Source organism: Erigeron canadensis, chromosome 3 (genome assembly GCF_010389155.1).
Source record: "Erigeron canadensis isolate Cc75 chromosome 3, C_canadensis_v1, whole genome shotgun sequence".
Lineage (NCBI taxonomy): Eukaryota > Viridiplantae > Streptophyta > Magnoliopsida > Asterales > Asteraceae > Erigeron > Erigeron canadensis.
The window spans coordinates 31,532,697-31,553,349 of record NC_057763.1 but is presented as its reverse complement, the minus strand read 5'-3'; the positions used below and the strand labels follow the sequence as shown (position 1 = coordinate 31,553,349).

The following is a 20,653-nucleotide window of genomic DNA, read 5'->3' as shown; positions in this document are numbered from 1 at the left end:
TTACTAGTGAAGTAGTGATTTTGAAAACTAGAAATAAATTTACAAAGAGTGTAACAATGTTTCAAAGTAACACTTTATTATTAACACACAAAAGGCTAATACACAATTCGAAATGTGTATACCTAACATTGGCGCCATTATTTTTTCACACAAAAGAAACCTTTTTTATCAATATCCCTCAAACCCCAAATCCATCAAAATATGAATCACTTCTTAACAAATATCAATATTCTTGTTCTTTACAAGATTCAAAGCAACTTCATTTACACATTTTTAAAAGTGGGTATACTTGTGATGTATTCTTGGTCAATACCCTTATCAATATACATACACGAATCGGTGATATGGTCTCTGCACGTAATGTGTTTGATGAAATGCCTGTAAGAAACTCGATTTCTTGGTCTTGTTTGATTTCGGGGTATACAAGAAACCATATGGAGGGTGAGGCTTGTAATGTTTTTAGGGAGATGATTTGTGAGGGGTTCCCGCCTGTTCATTATGCTATTGGGAGTGTTTTGAGAGCTTGTCAGGTTTTAGGAAGTAGTGGGGTTGGTTTCGGGCTGCAAGTTCATGGCTTTGTAGCGAAAACTTTGAACGCTTTTCATGAGGTAGTGTGTAATGGGTTGATTTCGATGTATGGGAATTGTATGGGTTCGGTTGATTGTGCTTCTCGTGTTTTTGATGAGATGGAAGTTAGAAGTTTGGTGTCGTGGAATTCAATTATTTCGGTTTATTCTAACAAGGGAGATACAGTTTCCGCTTTTAAGCTCTTACATGGTATGCAAGTTGAGGGGTTTCGCCCAACTGAATATACATTTGGAAGCCTAATAACGTCAGCTTCTCTATTATCAGAACCGGGATCATTTTTGCTTCAACAAGTGATGTGCACAATACAAAAGTCTGGAATTTTATATGACTTGTATGTGGCCAGTGCTTTGGTGAATGGGTTTGCTAGGGCTGGACTAATTACCACAGCTAAAAAGATTTTTGAATCGATGGATGTAAAAAATGTAGTTTCGATGCATGGACTGATGGTAGGATTGGCAAGACAAAAACGCGGAGAAGAAGCTGTTGAAGTTTACATGGGGATGAAAGATTTAGTCAGGTTAACATCCGATTCTTATGTAATTCTTCTGAGTACTTTTAGTGAATTTTTTTCAGTTGAGGAAGGGAGAAGAAAGGGCAGAGAGGTTCATGGTTATGTTATCCGTAATGGGCTAATTGATTCTAATGTTGCGATTGGAAACAGTCTGATTAACATGTATGCCAAATGTGGCTCAGTTATGAATGCCGCCTCTGCGTTTAAAGCTATGATAAACAAAGATGAAGTTTCATGGAATTCAATTATTACTGGTTTTGATCAGAATGGTTACTTTAGGGATTCAATTATGATGTTTCACGCAATGAAGAGAAATCAATTGAAGCCGGCAAATTTTACTTTGATCAGTGCTTTGAATTCGTGTGCTGGTTTGGGTTGGCTAAGGTCAGGAGAACAAATACATTGTGAAGGGGTTAAGTTGGGACTGGATACTGATGTTTCGGTTTCAAATTCTCTCATTGACTTTTATTCAGAGACGGGATGGATAAACAACTGCAAGAAAGTGTTTTCATCGATGCTTGAATATGATCAGGTTTCTTGGAATTCCATTATTGGTGCATTTTCTGATTCTGATAATTTAGTTCCAGAAGCTGTTGAATATTTCATGAAAATGATGCGTGGTGGGTGGCAGCCTAACTTGATAACCTTTGTAAATATCCTTGGAGCAGTATCATCTCTTTCAGCAAGTGAACTGGTGAGACAAATTCACGGGTTAACACTAAAATACCGTGTTGCTGATGATAAAGCAATTGAAAATGCAATTCTTAAGTGTTATGGTAAATGCGGACATATGGATGATTGTGAGAAAGTTTTTTCAACTATGGATGGTCGAAAGGATGAAACGAGTTGGAACTCTATGATCTCTGGCTACATACACAACGAGCTACTGAACAAAGCTATGGACTTGGTTTCAGTTATGCTGACCAATGGTCAAAGACTAGATCGCTACACTTTGGCGACTGTTCTTAGTGCATGTGCATCAGTTGCAACACTCGAACGTGGTATGGAAGTCCATGCTTGTGGGATTAGGGCTTATTTGGACTCTGATGTTGTGGTTGGGAGTGCTCTTGTTGACATGTATTCAAAATGTGGAAGAATTGACTATGCTTCACGGTTTTTCACATCTATGCCTGTTAAGAATGTTTATTCTTGGAACTCGATGATATCTGGATATGCAAGACATGGACATGGAGACGAATCTTTAAAGATTTTTAAGAAAATGAAGCTAGAAGGTCAACTTCCTGATCATGTGACTTTTATTGGTGTCTTATCAGCTTGTAGCCATATGGGTTTGGTTGATCAAGGGTTTGAGCATTTTAACGACATGAGTAAAGTATACGGGCTAAACCCCAAAATGGAGCACTTTTCTTGTATGGTAGACATTCTTGGACGGGCTGGCGAGTTTGATAAAATGGAGGATTTCTTAAACAAGATGCCAATGAACCCAAGCATGCTAATCTGGCGAACCGTACTTGGAGCTTGCTGTAGAGCAAGTGGTGAAAGAACCACAGACTTAGGTAGGAGGGCCGGGTCAAAACTTTTGGAACTGGACCCTGATAATGCTGTAAATTATGTGCTTCTTTCTAACATGTATGCAGCTAAAGGTAATTGGGAAGACATGAAAAAGACTCGTTTTTTGATGAAACGAGCTGCAGTGAAAAAGGAAGCTGGTTGTAGTTGGGTAACCATGAAAGATGGTGTTCATGTTTTTGTAGCTTCTGACAAATCACATCCTGATACCGATGCAATCTACAAAAAGCTCAAGGAGTTGCTAGGAAGAATGAGGGAGATGGGGTATGTACCCGAGACTAAATATGCGCTTCGTGATCTTGAAATCGAGAATCAAGAGGAGATCTTGAGCTACCATAGTGAAAAACTTGCAGTTGCCTTTGTTCTTACTAAAAATTCAGAAATGCCCATTAGAATAATGAAGAATCTTCGCGTCTGTGGTGACTGTCACACGGTCCTCAAGTATGTTTCAAAGATCGTGGGGAGGTTAATCGTTGTTAGGGATTCACATAGATTCCATCACTTTTCTGATGGTAAATGTTCTTGTGGGGATTATTGGTAGGGTAGATCTGTTAGGCTTACAAGTTGTAAGAAAAGATGTTCTCTTAACAGTTTTAGGATCATAGTTTTTCTACATTCATTTGTTCCATGTTATTATATCAAACCATATGTATCCAATGTAATGACCAACAGCGAGATAGAAAATAGAACGATTTTGTCTTTGCTATGTCGTTCTTTTAAAATAGAAAGATTTTGGCTTATATAATATTTTGTATTTATGAATGTCATATATGAAATTGTACAAACTTTTAAAAAAGGTTTTTAACCTTAGGAGGATCGTTCAGGATTCGAGTCTCACTTCTCACATTTTTTGTGATGGATTAATAAAGGGTTTTCCTGAGTGTTGAGTTTCATCTCAGACATACAAAGATAGAATCTTTCTAAAAACAACATCTAATGTGTGTGTAAATCAAAATCACAAAATGGACCAGTAGAGATAATGGGCCAACTCAGTGGAGTACAAGGCCCACTTAAAACATAGTACAGTCCATATTACCAAACTAACTTTACTGCCCTAATTCTTGATTTCTTCCCGGCTGTCCATTATCGCCGGTGACTTTTTCCGGCGGTTCAAACCCTAAAATTCATCACGGTACGTTCTAAGTCCTCTATATACTTGCATGTAATAAAGTTTCTGACTTCGTGTAAGTAGTTTGAATTTGGAGCTCATTGGGAGTTAGTTCAACTCCTTATAACTGAATTTGTTGAAAAGATAGTTTTGTATGAAATTAAAGTATCTGAAACTAGCTGAAATATATCTTCTGTTGTAAAAAAAAAAAAAAGATTAAGTCTTTGTATTAGTTGTGATGATTCTTGTAAATATTGAAATTGTAGCAGGTACATTTTGTTATTTATGGATGCCGTTGTCTTAATTGTTAGTGTATGATGAAAATTGGGAGAAGTACCGAAAATTTTGACCCTGGTATCTTTTTCAGTAGCCATTTAACTTAACAGGTACTCCTGAATAAGTCATGAATGGCACGTCAAACGCACTTCTGAATATTAGTAGCTTATTCACCCGCACTACAGTCCCAACCGCGGCTCATGTTGAGTCTTTGCTATATAGTTATGCTGCAAAAAAATCTCTCACGGACATCACGAAACTCCATGGCCATCTCATCATATCGGGATTCCTTGCACAATGGGAATCTAGCTATGTTCCTGGTCTTCTTGCATCTGGGTATGCATTATCTGGTCATGTTCCGTATGCTCGTCAACTTTTTGATGTATTGCATCTGAGAACTAAGCGTGCGTACAATAGTATGATAAGGTTGTATACTGAGAAGGGATATCCGTATAATGCACTGGAGGTATTTTTGGAAATGTTTAAGTCAGGAAGAATGAAGGCAGACAGGCTCACCTACCCTCATGTGGTTAAGGCTTGTGCTGAACTATCGATGTCTCAGTTTGGTTTATCGGTTCATGGTTTGGTTATAAGTACCGGTGTTGATTCTAATACATTTGTGGGTAATTCATTGCTTGCAATGTACATGAGTTTTGGTGAGCAAGATGGGGCCAGACGAGTTTTTGATGAGATGCATGACAAGTGTGTGGTGTCTTGGAACACTTTGATAAGTGGGTATTTCAGAAATGGATGTGCTAACGAGTCTTTGAGGGTTTTTAATGAAATGGTTAATGCAGGTGAGGATATTGATAAAGCCACTGTTTTATCAGTACTGCCTGCATGTGCATATCTGAAAGAGTTGGATGTAGGGAGAAAGGTTCATGATTTGGTGAAAGAGAAGGGTTTGGCGGAAAGTTTGTTTGTTAGGAACGCTTTGGTGGATATGTATGTTAAATGTGGTCAGATGGACGATGCGCGAATTATGTTTAATGAGACTAGTGAAAGAGATGTGGTGACGTGGACTTCCATGGTAAATGGTTACATTGTGAATGGTGATGCACAAAGTGCCATATCACTCTGTCCATTTATGATGCTTGAAGGTGTAAGGCCTAATGCATTAACTCTTGCTTCTTTACTTTCAGCGTGTGCAGCTTTGAAGGATTTGAAGCAAGGTAAGAGCTTTCATGGATGGGCGTTGAAGAACTATCTTGATTCTGATGTTAATGTGGAAACTGGACTGATTGACATGTATGCTAAATGTGCATTTGTCACTTATAGCTTCAGTGTGTTCAATAAAACATCAAAAACAAGAACAGCCCCATTTAATGCAATTCTTTCTGGATGCTCTGAAAATGGGCTAGGTAGAGAAGCAATAATGTTGTTTAAAGAAATGAGGCTGGAAGGTGTAGTAACCAATGAAGCAACTTTAAAAAGTCTTTTACCTGCGTATGCGATTACAACAGATCTTAAACAGGTAACAAGTTTCCATGGTTATCTAATAAGATCAGGGTTTCTTTCAAAAAGTGATCTGGCCACTGGTTTAATCGATATATACTCAAAATGTGGAGCTCTAGAACAAGCTCACATGGCCTTCAATGAGGTTCCTTCAAAAAAAAGAGATATTATATTATGGAGTGTGATTATAGCTGGTTATGGGAAACACGGGAATGGGGAGGTAGCACTTTCACTATTCAATCAAATGGTTCGATCTGGGGTGGAACCGAATGAAGTCACATTTACTTCTGTTCTGCATGCGTGTAGCCATTCAGGTTTGGTGGATGAGGGTTTGAGCTTATTCCGGTTCTTGCTAAAAGATCAGAAAGTCAACCCCCGTCCTTCCCATTACACCTGTATTATCGATCTTCTCGGTCGAGCAGGGAGGCTTGAGGAAGCATACGAGTTAATTGCAACAATGCCCACTGCTCCTAATCATACAGTTTGGGGTGCGTTATTGGCTGCGTGTGCTGTTCATGAGAATGTGGAATTAGGGGAAGTGGCTGCAAAGTGGCTTTTCGAGTTAGAACCTGAAAACACTGGTAATTACATTTTGATGGGGAATATTTATTCTGCTGTTGGGAAGTGGGAAGAAGCAGAGAACATGAGAAACTTGATTGATCAAATCGGACTCAGGAAATCTCCGGCTCATAGCTTTATAGGGGGCAGACATGGATGAAGCCAATTTCTGTACAAAGTGCTTTTGGGCTTGTTAAAAGTACATTTATTAGTTAAAAACGATTTCCAAGTTAATTGTACAACAATACAGCTCTCTAAATATGGTTGAATCTGAGAATAGACAACTCTTGTATTATACAACAAGATTGATTATAATGATAAAATCAATGTACATATGCTTTTATCATAGATCAAGTCATCTAGTATACACAAAATGAGTATAGGCTCCCGAACAGGGTTGATTATGTTGTGTAATATGTATGATTATTTATGGGATGGCCGGCAGATGTTTGATAATGCCTGATATAGATCTGGTTTCTTTTCCAGCTATAAGGCCAGCTTACCAAGAGAAGATATGCTTCTCAAACCTTGAATCTTCTTGTGAAGATTATAAGTTCAGGTATTTATATTGTTAATTGTGTGAAGCAAATCTGCCGAGTTACAAAGAAACTGGAATTGCCAACCTGAAAATTCGTTTTACTTTACATGACCATGATTGCTTCAGATTGAAATGATGGCACTTTTAACTCTAATTAATAGTGAGTGTTACTGTAATGCATTAACTTCAACATACCTTGATTAGGCCAAGTTCCCTGGTAATCCTTACAAGAAAAACCTCCTTGTTTATGTAAAACTAAGAACATGTCATGCTCCCTTTCATGATATATACTTCTATGACAATCCTTTTCTAAAAAGTTGTCTCTTTCTTCAGAGGAGTTATTGATGTTTCTTGGCGGTTCTTTCATTCGATTCCAAGACAATTTTGGCTTGTTTTTCCCCCCACAAAGTTCCATCTATTTAAAGTTCAATCATGTCAAGGGAATATTAGGTATTAAAGATTCACTTTTGAACAGGGATTACCAAAATGGGTCGGGTGCTCAAATGAATTATAGGCATTCTATGACATTTCGACTCTCTAGATGTATTTCCTTCGTCCATTTATGTTTATCTAATTATAGATGTATACTATGATCTTTTAGCCTTAAATCCACGAGGGAATTCGGGTTTATAAGGTGATCAAGAAATAGGATAGAGAAAATGGGTGAAATGAAGAATACATTGTTACTAATGGTTAAGTCATTGAATGCAGATCTCTCTGGTAAACGATATCAAACATGGTTCTTGTGGGTATGTCATGTCACGCTAATAATATAAACCTTTATATGTGTACCTTTTATTCTCCAAAAAGATTTGATTGTATTTCAAGTCCAGGGTGTTGCAAAGCATGGAACATCTATGCGTGTTAGCGTGACACGAAGCAAGAAGGAAACGATTGCGTGCTTTGAGGACCAAAAGTCAGCTTCGAGTGTGGATACATGGGGCGAACTCTATCATTGCTGAGACCACCATTCTCTGGAGCAAATCTTAAACAAAAGTTAAAGTTTGTCATGACCCTTATGTTTACTTGCAGAAATACTACCCCCTTTAATGTTGTTATTATTATTTTTTTGCATGAGAACCAGAGAAAAATCAACCGGAAGAATATGACGAGCATATGTTCTGATTTAGGCCCATTATAACTGCCTGTATATGTTAAAAAAAAATTAATTGTCTTTATGCCGTTATGTTCCGGCTCGAGTAAGAATAAAAAGAGCCAAATGAATCCATATCTATCCATCCATATATGTTCCAGCTTTTTTAAGTTGCAAATTTTGGTCCTTTATGTTTCGAAATTTAAACTTCTGAAAGATTTTCATCACAACAATTAAATCGCTCGATCGTAGCCAGGGTCTTTGTCCCTTAGACCCGCTCCCAGGGGCGTTCTCCTCTCCGCCGTCTTCGCTCCTAAGATCATAATAAATTCAAATAAATGTGCACTTTTGCATCTTCATACTTATATGATGTCTTATTATGGTGAAATTGGTCAAACAAATTATTCCATTTACATTAATTTATCCAACAATTTCATCTTTGAAAATGTAGTTGATATGACAATAAGAAAGGTTAATTTCGATCTTTGTTGTGGTCATACTTTCATTTCATATGTATGTCATTTCTTTGCTCAACATGGGTCAAAAAAAAGGGTGGGGGTGGCGCACCATGTGGAGGGGCAAAAAGGTTTGTGGTATGTCCAAATTATTTCTAACGTTTAATAATCTTTTATATACACGGTTAATGTATCAAAATGATAGTTGTTTTTTTTTTTTTTTTTTCAAATAAAACTCAACTTATTTTTCATTATCTCAAAGGTAAATTAACTTGATTATTGTTATATTAAAAATAAAATAAAATTTACAATCTTCTATAACCTTAGTGAGCAAAACATAATTTATAAACTTGAATATTGGGGACTACACATTTAAGCGCTTACATATATCCTCAATTCCTCATATAAATCTAGCATAAAACACAAGTCATATTAAGCAAAGTATTTAATAACAATGACTTTTTATCAAAATGTGAATGTTTTAATTTATATAAAAGAAAGGTTGTCATACCTTAAAACTTTAAAAAGGTTGTCATACCTTAAAACTTGAACAAGATAACACTTTATACCAATTATATAAACATCTGAAATAAATATTCATTAGACTTTTTCATATCTTGACCGTTTAAGTTATTTTTAACTTGGGAAATCTTTACCCAATATAGATATAAATGAATCGTGTAAAACGTGACCTTCCAAAACGGTGACAGGTTACCTCTTTATCTTTAATAATTAAAGAGTGCTTATGTGGCTGCACACTCACAATCTTAATCTGGGTTTACATACATCATATGACACCACCAGAATGTATCTCCATGACCCCATTGATCCATATATACATCAACATCGATCCATATATACATACATATATAACAGATTATATACAACAAACCATATGAACACCACCAGATTATATAATTTCAATATATACATCGATCATATGAACACCACCAGATCCTGACAACAACATCGATCCATATATACATACATACACCAGATTATATAATTTCCAAAGCACATTTGTATATCCATCCCTACTTTCTCTCTGATATTTTGTTGTTGAAAAGATTTTGACATGAAAACCACCCAACAACTACCTGACGTGGTTATCTCAACAAATCTGACCACCTACAAGGTTTTGTTTACAATATAAGTACTACTAATAGCTTCCTTAGGATATTCCGACCAAAACCTAGAAAGTCCCACCACCACAGCCTCCCACGCGCCGCCTTACACATCGCCGGAATCTACAAGTTCCGGCCAGATATAAGTTTTCCCGGCGAGTCTAACATCACCGCTGCTGCCATTTTCTAATTCGGTAACTTCCGAACAAACTCATCTTATCAATTTCAATTTTGCTTCCTCCGCCGCCATCTGCCGCCGCCGAACGCCGTTTTAGATGCTTTGTGGGCTGTTAACCTATTAAGAAATGAATAATGATGTTTCTGCGAACAAAAATTTCATCTATTAAGAAATGAATAATTATGTTTTCATTACTGTGAAACACATATGAGGGTATACAATATCTAATATGTGGGGTTACTGGGAATTTGATCAATAATGAAAAGGTTGGGAATATATTATTTTTGGGGATATATGTAAGTTAAATATATGATGTGGCTATTGATCTAGAACCACGTGGCAGGCCAGCTGGGTTGTTACCGGCAAACATAATTTTCTAGCCGGTGACTTACATTATTCATTCAATTTACCGGGTTTTTTATATACAATGAACTCAAATAAAGTTTCTTTCTTACAATAATAAATGAAAAAATGAAAGACAAGTTACATACCCACCAAAATACTTTTCCAAACAAAAAACATATGTAAACCCAATGCCCATATTTGGTTTCTCTTACCTACAGTGTTCTCACATCAAAATTAATTTTGATGAATGAATTGTTATATATGAATTGTGAAACGCGGGGGACATATAAAAGTATTACATTTATACATATTAAAAGCTAACACAGTCATAATAAAAAGAAATACTTAAAATTTATAGAAACTGATACAATCTATATCTATATATATATTAAAACAGTAGTTAATCGAGCCTTATGAAACACCTTTCAAAGTCAAAGTTATGTTAAAAATTTGTCATGTAGGATCTACCCGATGTGGCAACTCTATATTTTATTTGTATATATCTATTTAATTTAAATACATTTGAATTAATTAATTAGGTAAAGATTATATCAAATAAATATTACAATATATTTATTTAAAAAACTAATTAATAACTCCATTGATATATTTTTAGAATTATATTAAACTTTGATAAGATATTCTATAAGATATTATGCATTCAAAATCAAGACATGTTGTTTTATTATTTTTCAATTTATGGTCAAGTCTAAGTATAGTAACTTACTCGATTTTAGACTGTGTCTTATCAATATTGAATCATCATACATTTAAGTCATAAAAGTTTATAATTTTGAAGATATACGGTTCAAAGTTTTATACTTTGCAAGTTTTAATACAATAATCATATGTTCGTCACTGTCATTATTAGCCGAGACATATTGATGAAATTGTTTGTCGTAGTCATTCCACAAGACACATGCTATAATAATTTCTTTATAATAATTTTTTTTTGAAACCAATTGTACTTATAATGTGATATTATTATGAAAGATAATTAAGAATTAAAATATAACATGCATATGTTTATTTTCAATCACATGTCCAATGATAATTAGATAGCAATTAGGATTGTATTTTCATATTCTTTGATAACAATTAGTATTTTAGATTTGAGTGACAATTGTAACTTCAAACATTAATACGCAAAAATAATATATAAAAAAGGAGAAAATTATGTACCTTTTTATTGAGAAATAAAATGAATCTTGAATGAAGTTCATATTGATTTGAATTTAATATTCATGTAACCTTCTGTTGTAAATCGTGGTTTGTTAATATTTATGTTTGGAATATTTAATATTCATGTAACCTTATGTTGGATAAAGATATTGTATATCGTCATCAATTATTATGTTTGGAATATATATATCTAGAGTTCAAATTGTATTTATATTGAATATTAAAATAAATATTGATATTTATATTTTATACATATCTAATCTAATATTTGTTAATAAGTCATTAGGTTTTGAAATAATTTTTTATAGACAATACTTCATATGTCGAAATCCTTTAAGTTAATTATATGATTGTAAATTTAAAAAAATTCTCTCAAGTTATAGTTAAAAATAAATATAAATCAAGTATTCGAGGCTAAAAAGTGTAAATTATTGATAAAAACAAAAAAAATGTAAACTAATGAGACTTTTTTTTACAAATTAATATAATATAAATACTAATATAATAATATATTTGGATAATGATTATTAGGATTTTTAATTTATAGTTAATTTAAATGATGACATAAGTGATAGTCAATTTGATAAAATTGAACGATTTGATTGATTAATAAGTCATTAATTCTATATATTAAGATTAAGATAAGTTGTTTTCTTATTAATATTTATACCGTAATAGTTAGGTTACAAACAACTAATATGTTTTTTTATTTGTATTCGCATAACCATAAATATAAAGAACACTTTAATATTATGTTAACTAAACCAAATTTGATTAATTATCAATATCAATATTAATAGTTTTGATAAATTAATTAAACTGCCGCACATCGTGCGGGTAAAAGACCTAGTAATAAATAATTTTAGAATAGTCACAATTAATCTAACTACCTATAGTCACAAAATTAATTTTAATATGGTTAGATAAATAAAATATTAATTTTAATTAATATATGTATTCTTCGAGCATTTTATATGTAGTTGAAGGAATAAAAGAATATTTGACTGAAAGTTGAGTCAATGATGATGTCAACATGTTGATCCAAGGGTAAATAAAAAAGGAAGAAATTCAACAAGGGTTCAGATTACTTTATTTTTAAATTGAAGTTTTTCTTTTAATATTTATTAGAAAAGATAATAAAGCATCATTTTATAGTGTACGAGAAGTATTTTATATAGTGTATTCTACTTTTAGTCAATGTTTATTATCACCTCCTTCAATACTAAATTTGTTTTGTTTATTATCACCTAATACTAAATTTGTTTAGTCATATGTTTATTATTACCTACTTTAATAATATATTGTTTAATTTAATAATTACTCATGTAATACACGATATGAACATATTAACGTCGAATATAATATTATTGTAGTTATACCTAAAACATATTGAAATATGATAGTAATATTATTATTAAAAAATGTTTTGTATTGAAAATGTTTTATTAATACTACTCGTATACTATATAAAGATTCTATAAATTTTTTATATAAAAGAGAAATGCGAAATGACCATCAATCCGTACAGATTTAATACTATTAAGACTATCATATACTATATACAATCATGCAATAAACAAATCTGAAACACTCTCAACTAAGGCTGGCATAACAGGTTATACGAAACCTGTTAAAGTCTGACACGAACACGATCTGTTAACAATTCGTGTCATTTTTTTCAGACACGAACACGACACGTAAATTAACATGTTACCTGTTAAACCTGTTAAGAACATGTTAACATACATCTTATCTTGATTGATAACAACCACACAGCTCTTTTGATTTTTACAATCCACAACAAGTTCCTATGATTTGTAACATACATAATTGGATAGATTTAAAATTATGTCAAGCAAACATGACAAATTCAGAACTCTAATATTATGACTTTCTTTTTGTTACTTTAGTAACACTACATTATAACCAATTAACCAGAAGAAAAAAAACAACATCAAAGAAAACAAAGTCATTATCAAATCAAATTAACTTAATAAGCATTTGGGTAACAAAAAGAAATTTTCTTCTATTGTTGAAGGACATTCCAAAGATACAATCAGTTTAGTTAAGCACAAACATCTCGTCGTTGCAGTAGATCTTGCCAGATCTGATTTGAATGGAAATCTGATCTGAAAAGTTGTAGTCACAAATTTGTGCTTATTTTTGGGTGTTTTTGTCGTAGTACATTGGTACAAATATATATATTATATATAAGTTTTTTGTTGAATTTTTCAGCCGAGAGAGAAGAGATGTGGTTGTGGTAGTTTATAATTATTTGAGTTATGTTTTCTTTATTAGGTGTAGAGAGAGAACGGAATGGAATGATGGATAAGAGGGCTGCCAAATGAAACAGATCTAGGGTTTACTTTATATATATAACTTAACAGGTTTAACAGGTCCGGACCTGTTAAGACACGAACCTTAACAGGTTTTAACAGGTCCAGACCTGTTAAGACACGAAACCTGTTAAGAACAGGTCGTGTCGTGTTAACAGGTTTCGTGTGAAATTGTCAGCCTTACTCTCAACCTTATATGTATATTGAGCTAGCTAGCATCGATCTAGCTAATTTCTTGAGTTATTTCTTTCTATTTCTCTCAGTCCCACTCTAAAGCAATTAAACACACATATACACACAAAATGAAAAATGGAAATTACCGTAAACCATCGGTGGCCCTTATTGTAGGGGTCACGGGAATGGTGGGTGTGGCCTTAGTCGAAGCCTTAAGGAAGCCAACTACACTAGCTAGGTGGTCCATGGACGGTCTACAGTGTCTCAAGACGAACATTGCCCCCTTGGTTCCCATCCTCCTTCCTAGACAATCACATCATGTTAGACACCTTGAACAAAGAAAACACGTACAAAATCCTCTCACCTCCGTTCTCCTCCCAGATCACCCATGTTTTTTGGTTTGCTTTAGGTGTCAACGAGACAGGTACAAAACAATATTTGGGGCCGATTTTCGACTTAGCCCTTTCATCTCAACTCGTCCCTCATGATGCACCCTTCAGAGAGGAATATCCTAGAGTTCCTTTTCCGAATTTTTACTATGGTTTGGAAGATATTTTAGCTTCCTACCAACAATCTTTCACATATTCCATACACCGTGCTTCTATAATCTTTGGTGCTTCAACACGAAGCTACTAGAACGCACTTCTTTTGCTCTCGGTTTACGTATTGGTTTGCAAACGCGAAAACTACCCATTCAGGTGCGCATGTCCAACTTGTCAATATACATCATGCCTTTGAATTAGATATATAAATTTTTCTAAAGTTATAGATATGTGTATCAGTGTATATAGTTGTGTTTTTTTTTTTTTATGTATGATGATTTCTTGCTACACCTAGTATTGTAAAATTCTGCCTGAGTTGAGAATAACTCTTGACAAAGAGGGTCTAAAGAGTCGAGTAAGGCCGATTCGGGGTCAAACTCAGGTCAACAGGTTAAACTTTGGTCAAACTTGATCAAACTCTGGTCAACTCAGTTAAAATCGGGTCAAACTCAGGTTAAGAATGGTAAAAATAATTTAACTTTTTTTGTTTGAAGTATTATGTTTATGTTTCAAAACAGTTAACCTTGAACACTAAAGTATTATGTTTGGATAAAGATCCTCTAAAGTTATACTATCAACTTTATAGGTAAAGTTGAAAGAATCTCAACTTTTGAATTAAAATCAAAGGTCATATTCAAACTTGATTTTTTAAGCTTAACCTTTGATTTCAATCAAGGTTAAGGATTGTCTAACTTTACCTCTAAAGTTGATATAACTTTAGTGAAGTTTGAAATTTAAGTCATTTCTTTATTTTGTATTACATATAATTTCAAAATTTGTTATTTTCATATATATAAATCTTAATCCTAGTACTCCTTGGTTATACCTTGCCAAGTTGATTTCGAGTCGTGGGTTCCCCCAATATAGAACATGGATTTTAGCTAATTAAATACTCCGTATAATTAGTTGTCATTTTTTCAATATAGCTTTAATCATCAACTATATATATATATATATATATATATATATATATATATATATATATATATATATATATAGGTATGTTGGAAATAAGTATAGTTGGGATAACTTTTAGGATGTGTCCGATGCCAGAGTGCTAGCCGAGCAACAAATATGGGCATCGGTGACAAACAAAGCTAAGAATCAAGCTTTTAATTGCACAAATGGGGATGTGTTTGCGTGGAAAACGTTATGGAAAGTGCTTTGCGATGTGTTTGATGTTAAGTTTGTGCCATTCAACGAGAAACACAAGTTTAATATAGTGGATTAATTTCATGAAGGATAAAGGGGATGTGTGGGATGAAATTGTAGAAGAAAAGGGACTTTGCAAGACGAAAATGGAGGAGATTACTGACTTCGGTGGACTTGATGTAATATTAAAACTCAAAATACAACATGTTTGTAGCATGAATAAGAGTCGTGAGTATGGATTCCATGGGTATGCAAATACACTTGCGAGCATAGAGCATTGGGTAGAAAGATTGAGACAAATGAAAATACTTCCCAAAATGTTGTGAACGTTTTAATCGTTTGACTTGTCATGAATATGTATTTTGTTATTATCCGTACGATGTTATATAATGTTCAATTATATTTTCTTTTTAATAGTAAAAGTTAAATATGTTGTTTTGTTTTTTCAATGGGGTTTATCATTTTGTAGTTTTTATCCCCGACGTTAACTTTTGGCCAAGATCATCCCGGTTGTTTTTCGTCTCTATTGCCGTTAAGTCTTCCCATGTGCAAGTTACGTGAGTGGCATTTTTGTCATTTTACCCCACTTCTTTTTCTCTTATTCAAAACCATTTGTGTAGTTTGGTGGTCTTGCAATTTTCATCTATGTCATTAATATTTTTATTTTTTAATTCAGACATTTAATCAAATACTGCATTATCTAACTCTGTTATATATATATAAATATATAATTGTGAACTTTATGATATGTATAAACAACAAGTTCCATCTGGAGAAGCAAAGTCATGATAATAATCAATTATTGAACATCAAAAAACATTAATCGAAAATAATGAAAAAGATGTTTTTGATATTTTGTACACGGTTGTCCATCATACTTTTTATTGATGAGGTTTACCCACATACTTTTTTTTGTACACAGTTGACCCAAAGTTGACCGATTTACCTGTGATAGTCGGTAATATTGGTCAACCGTGTACAAAAAAAAAGTATGTGGGTAAACCTCATCAATAAAAAAGTATAATGGGCAACCGTGTACAAATAGGAAAGTACGTTGGTCTTCCCGTGATTAATCCCTATTTTGTTTGGCCTACAACATCAACCTGTTTATTCATTAGGTACCCATGAGAACTTGTGATTTGATGTTGACAAGCCTCCTAATCTGGCAAAGCGAATCAAATGCTATGGTGAAGTAGCCCCAATCTTCCTATGGTTTGATTTTTTTTTATATTCAATTATCGATTTATGCTATGACTATGTTTCTTTTGAATAAGACTTATTGTTTATACATATCATAACATTCACAAGTGTATATGTATATAGTTAAAACAAAGTTAGATAATATCAACAATATGTTTGATTAAATATCTTAGTTACAAAAATAAAAAATTTAATGACAAGGATGAAAATTACAAAAATAACAAACTATAGAGATGATTTTAAAAAAATGAAAAGAATTAGAATGAAATGATGAAAATGCCCCTCAAATGTGGGGGACAATAGGGACAAAGTATAAAACACATAAATAATTTTGGCTAAAAGTTAATAATAAGAATGAAAAGTGACAAACCAAAGGGATGATTGTTGCACTTTACCCCAATAATAATAAAATGGAAGTGGGTAGAAAAACAAAAAATTAAAACAATGGTGAACACCTGAAAATCAAAATTAAATTCTTTAAATCTGGGGTTTATGATTCTCATCTCCAAAACCCTAATAATTATTTCTTCTTTATTTTATGGTACTTTCATTTCCTCTTTCTATATTCTCTTTTATATATATATAAAATAAAAAATTGCTTTGATTGATTGTATACTATATGCTGTTATTTATCTTGTTGATAATCTTATAAAGTTAGGATACCTTAAATTCCCTTCTTACCATGAAATATTTGCAATATATTTCTGCTTTTTGTTTGTGTTTGGTGTTTGTTGTTCTTTTTAGCTTTTTATAAACAATACGAAATTCTACAGTATGTATCCTACTTTAAAATGTGTTTTTTTTATGTATCGAACTTTGATTTTTATTAACCATTTGATGTACCACTGGTAACGTCGCGCCCCTTTGATGGTGTGCCGGCTTATAATGGCTGCTATGTCAGCAGAATTACCGTTTACCTGATGTAGTGGTTAGCCGATAGGATACACATAATAGCAATGAATTGAAATGTAGATACTCACAAAAGCTAATTTTAGAGTTGCACGTACTATAGCGTTTCTTTTTAGAGTTGATTACATTAAAAAAAAACACTGAATCCTTTGAAGTTGATAGGAACTTATTTAAGTACTCATCGTATGGGGATTTCTGTTAGTCAGATCAGATGACAACAAAAGTGTTAAACAACATATGGATTCGACGTCAGCAATGCCCGTGTGGAGATTGGAAATGTTATATGAAATACGAAGGAGATAATCAAACACCTGGAGGGCCTGAATTGGTAAAGAGTGATGGAACAAAGGCGTCGTCGTCAGATGTTATTTTTACTCCGTATGTGTGTCAGATATTCAAAACTGATGATGAAGCTTTTGAGTTCTATGGAAACTTTGCCCGAAAGAACGGGTTTTCAATCAGGAAAGCACGGTCAACCGAGAGTCAAAATCTTGGGGTTTATAGGAGAGACTTCGTTTGTTACCGGTCTGGGTTTAATCAGCCAAGAAAAAAGGCGAATGTGGAGCACCCGAGGGATAGGAAATCAGTAAGATGTGGATGTGATGCAAAAATGTACTTGACAAAAGAGATTGTTGATGGTGCAACACAGTGGTATGTTTCTCAGTTTAGTAACATTCATAATCATGAATTATTGGAAGATGATCAAGTACGTCTCCTCCCGGCCTACAGAAAAATACAAGAAGCTGATCAAGAACGCATTCTTTTACTTACAAAAGCTGGGTTTCCCGTGAACCGCATAATGAAGGTTTTAGAACTAGAAAAAGGGGTTCAACCAGGACAATTACCCTTTATAGAGAAAGATGTTAGGAACTTTGTTAGGACATGCAAGAAAACTGTTCAAGAAAATGATGCCCTGCTTACTGAAAAACGAGAAATTGATATGCTGGCACTTCTTGAGGCTTTCAGGGATACTGCACAACAGGGTGATGGATTTGTGTATAATTATACAACCGATGAGAATGGTAAAGTTGAAAACGTGGCGTGGGCATACGGGGATTCTGTTCGGGCTTTTTCAGTGTTTGGAGATGTGGTAACTTTTGAAACCACTTATCGGTCCATCACCTATAATATGCTTCTTGGTGTGTGGTTTGGTATTGATAATCAAGGTAAGGCTTTTTTGCTCGGGTGCGTTTTGCTTCAAGATGAAACCGCCCAGTCCTTTTCTTGGGCCTTACAGGTATGGTACCACTATGTCCATGATCATTCAAAGGGGTGTTTGGATCTGTGTTCTAGAGTTGATTATCTGTTTGTTTGTTTTTTTTACTTGAAGTCAAAAAATCAGTTTTAAATGTAATACTTGAATGATTGATTTTCGGAATGGTACAGCTTCACACCATGAAAGCACATCTCATGCAACCGTTTTATTACATTTGATTATTCAGTAGCGCATAATCACTTTTTAAAGATCATATCCGAACACCCTCCAAGTATTTAAATCTCTTATTTCTTCTTATTGTGATCTTATGCATAAAACAGGCTTTCATCCGATTCTTGAGAGGAAATCACCCACAGACCATAGTCTCAGACATCGATTTGGCTCTCAGAGATGCTATCGCCACTGAGTTACCAAATACTAAACACGTAATAGGTGTATGGCATGTGCTGTCTAAATTATTCAGCTGGTTCTCTTTACCTCTTGGTTTGCAGTATCCTGAGTTCAAATCCGAGTTTGAGTTGGTATGTCATCTTGATAACGTAGAGGATTTTGAAAACCAATGGAACCACCTCATGGCTCGGTTTGGAATTGAATCTGATAAGCATATGGCTCTCTTGTTCTCTTACCGAGCTTCCTGGCCCGTTGCTTACATCAGAAGTTACTTTCTTGCCCGCACAATGACAATTGACTACGTGAAGTCTATGGATAAATTTATGAAAAATATTTTAAGCCCACATTCATCTTTTAAGACATTCTTTGAACAGGTTTGTCAGACATTCATTATTTAAACTCTATTTTTCACAGGTGGCCATTTTTACCTAGTTCCCTGAAAACAGATCGATTTGGGTTTTTACCTAGTTCCCTAATGTTTAACATATTAGTTATTGATAATTTTCAAATATAAATAGGTAATAAGTGTTGACTGGTCAGCCCAACCTGACACGGTTGGTTTGGACCAAAACTAGAAGATACTTTCTTTGGCCTGAACCTGTTCTGACTTGTCAATCGACCGTCCTGACCAGGCCATGTTGTTACCTCTATTGTTTCCTTTTTACCTGGTCCAGAACGTTGGGTTTTATATTATATTTGTTCCCAGGTTACTGTAGCTGCAACTCGTGCTTTTCAGAACAAAGAGAGGGCACCATATCCACCCATAAAGACATGTTTGCCTCTTGAAGAACATGCTCGAAATATTCTTTCCCCGTATGCCTTTAGTGCATTGCAACAGGAACTTGTGCTATGCATGCAATATGCAGCATCAGATATGGCTAATGGGTCATATCTAGTGAGACATTACAATAAACTAGAAGGAGAATCTCTGGTAATTTGGATACCAGATAATGAACAAGTTCATTGTTCTTGTAAAGAATATGAATACTCGGGTATTTTATGTAGACACTCTCTTCGAGTACTTGTACTGAAGAATTACTTTCAAATCCCTGACAAATATTTTCCCCTAAGATGGAGACTCAATAGCTCTTTGGTAATGTCCGATGATCATCTAGTGCCACTGGATAGCAATGATGAGTGCTCTGAGGCCTTCCATTCTCTCACTTCAAATTTGTATTCAGAATCAGTAGTATCTAAGGAGCGTTTTAGTTATGTTCATAGAGAAATGACACAAATTCTTGAAAATGTTAGAAATATGCCTGCTTCTGATGAAGTTGCTTTGGATTTAACACCTAACAATGTTACCTTATTATAAATCTTCCATTCGCTGTGTATCCTTATATGTTCTAGTAACGTGTGTATTCGTTTTATCAGATGTATATTATATAGCATGGAAGATGTTACATGATACAGGACTAAAGCTCGAATCTTTTTGACGAATGTTAGTTGAGTTATTTAAGTTGATGCTAGCAGACACGGTGAGTTTACTCCAACCTGAATCGTTGCATTTTTAATATTAATACTTCACAATATGTTAAAATTATGATTTCTTATATTGAATTGAACTTTATATCATAATTCATCATTCATGTTTATAGACTTATAGTTTCTACTATAACATGATTTAGTGGATGAACCAAGGGGTAGATTATAACTTAAGTTACTTGGTAGAGGGACATAGATGTAAAAGTAAGTTATGTATCTATTTCATCCCCATGTTCTTGAAAAGTTCCTCCTTTTTGCTGCTGTCTTTTCATTTACCGAACAGTCCTTTTTTTGTGTGTATTTTATGA

General features: G+C 33.9%; 3 protein-coding genes and 1 pseudogene across 6 annotated transcripts; all 4 read left to right on the top strand.

Annotated features, from left to right (window-relative positions):
* The first annotated feature begins 56 nt into the window (after positions 1 to 56).
* On the top strand, positions 57 to 3,313 carry LOC122591916 (putative pentatricopeptide repeat-containing protein At5g09950). The gene has a single exon (XM_043764140.1). The coding sequence runs from the start codon at positions 57 to 59 to the stop codon at positions 3,168 to 3,170; it is 3,114 nt and encodes a 1,037-aa protein (XP_043620075.1). The 3' UTR covers positions 3,171 to 3,313.
* Positions 3,314 to 3,617: 304 nt separating this feature from the next.
* Positions 3,618 to 6,430, top strand: LOC122593258 (pentatricopeptide repeat-containing protein At5g39350). Of its 3 annotated transcripts, none has more exons than XM_043765645.1 (2): positions 3,618 to 3,761; positions 4,105 to 6,430. In XM_043765645.1, exon 2 carries the CDS (start codon positions 4,141 to 4,143, stop codon positions 6,184 to 6,186), a length of 2,046 nt encoding a protein of 681 aa, XP_043621580.1. In that variant the 5' UTR covers positions 3,618 to 3,761; positions 4,105 to 4,140; the 3' UTR covers positions 6,187 to 6,430. The 3 variants fall into 3 exon arrangements, with proteins under 3 accessions (XP_043621580.1, XP_043621578.1, XP_043621579.1); XM_043765643.1 differs by having other exon boundaries at positions 3,619 to 3,761; positions 4,007 to 6,430; XM_043765644.1 differs by having other exon boundaries at positions 3,619 to 3,761; positions 4,004 to 6,430.
* Positions 6,431 to 13,579: 7,149 nt separating this feature from the next.
* On the top strand, positions 13,580 to 15,471 carry LOC122591915 (annotated as a pseudogene).
* A 1,323-nt stretch (positions 15,472 to 16,794) lies between these two features.
* On the top strand, positions 16,795 to 20,319 carry LOC122593082 (putative protein FAR1-RELATED SEQUENCE 10). 2 transcript variants are annotated; one of them, XM_043765427.1, is made up of 4 exons: positions 16,795 to 16,886; positions 17,457 to 18,491; positions 18,791 to 19,234; positions 19,567 to 20,319. In XM_043765427.1, the coding sequence occupies exons 1-4, from the start codon at positions 16,884 to 16,886 to the stop codon at positions 20,173 to 20,175; spliced, it is 2,091 nt and encodes a 696-aa protein (XP_043621362.1). In that variant the 5' UTR covers positions 16,795 to 16,883; the 3' UTR covers positions 20,176 to 20,319. The 2 variants fall into 2 exon arrangements, with proteins under 2 accessions (XP_043621362.1, XP_043621363.1); XM_043765428.1 differs by lacking the exon at positions 16,795 to 16,886 and having other exon boundaries at positions 17,179 to 18,491.
* Positions 20,320 to 20,653: the final 334 nt, after the last annotated feature.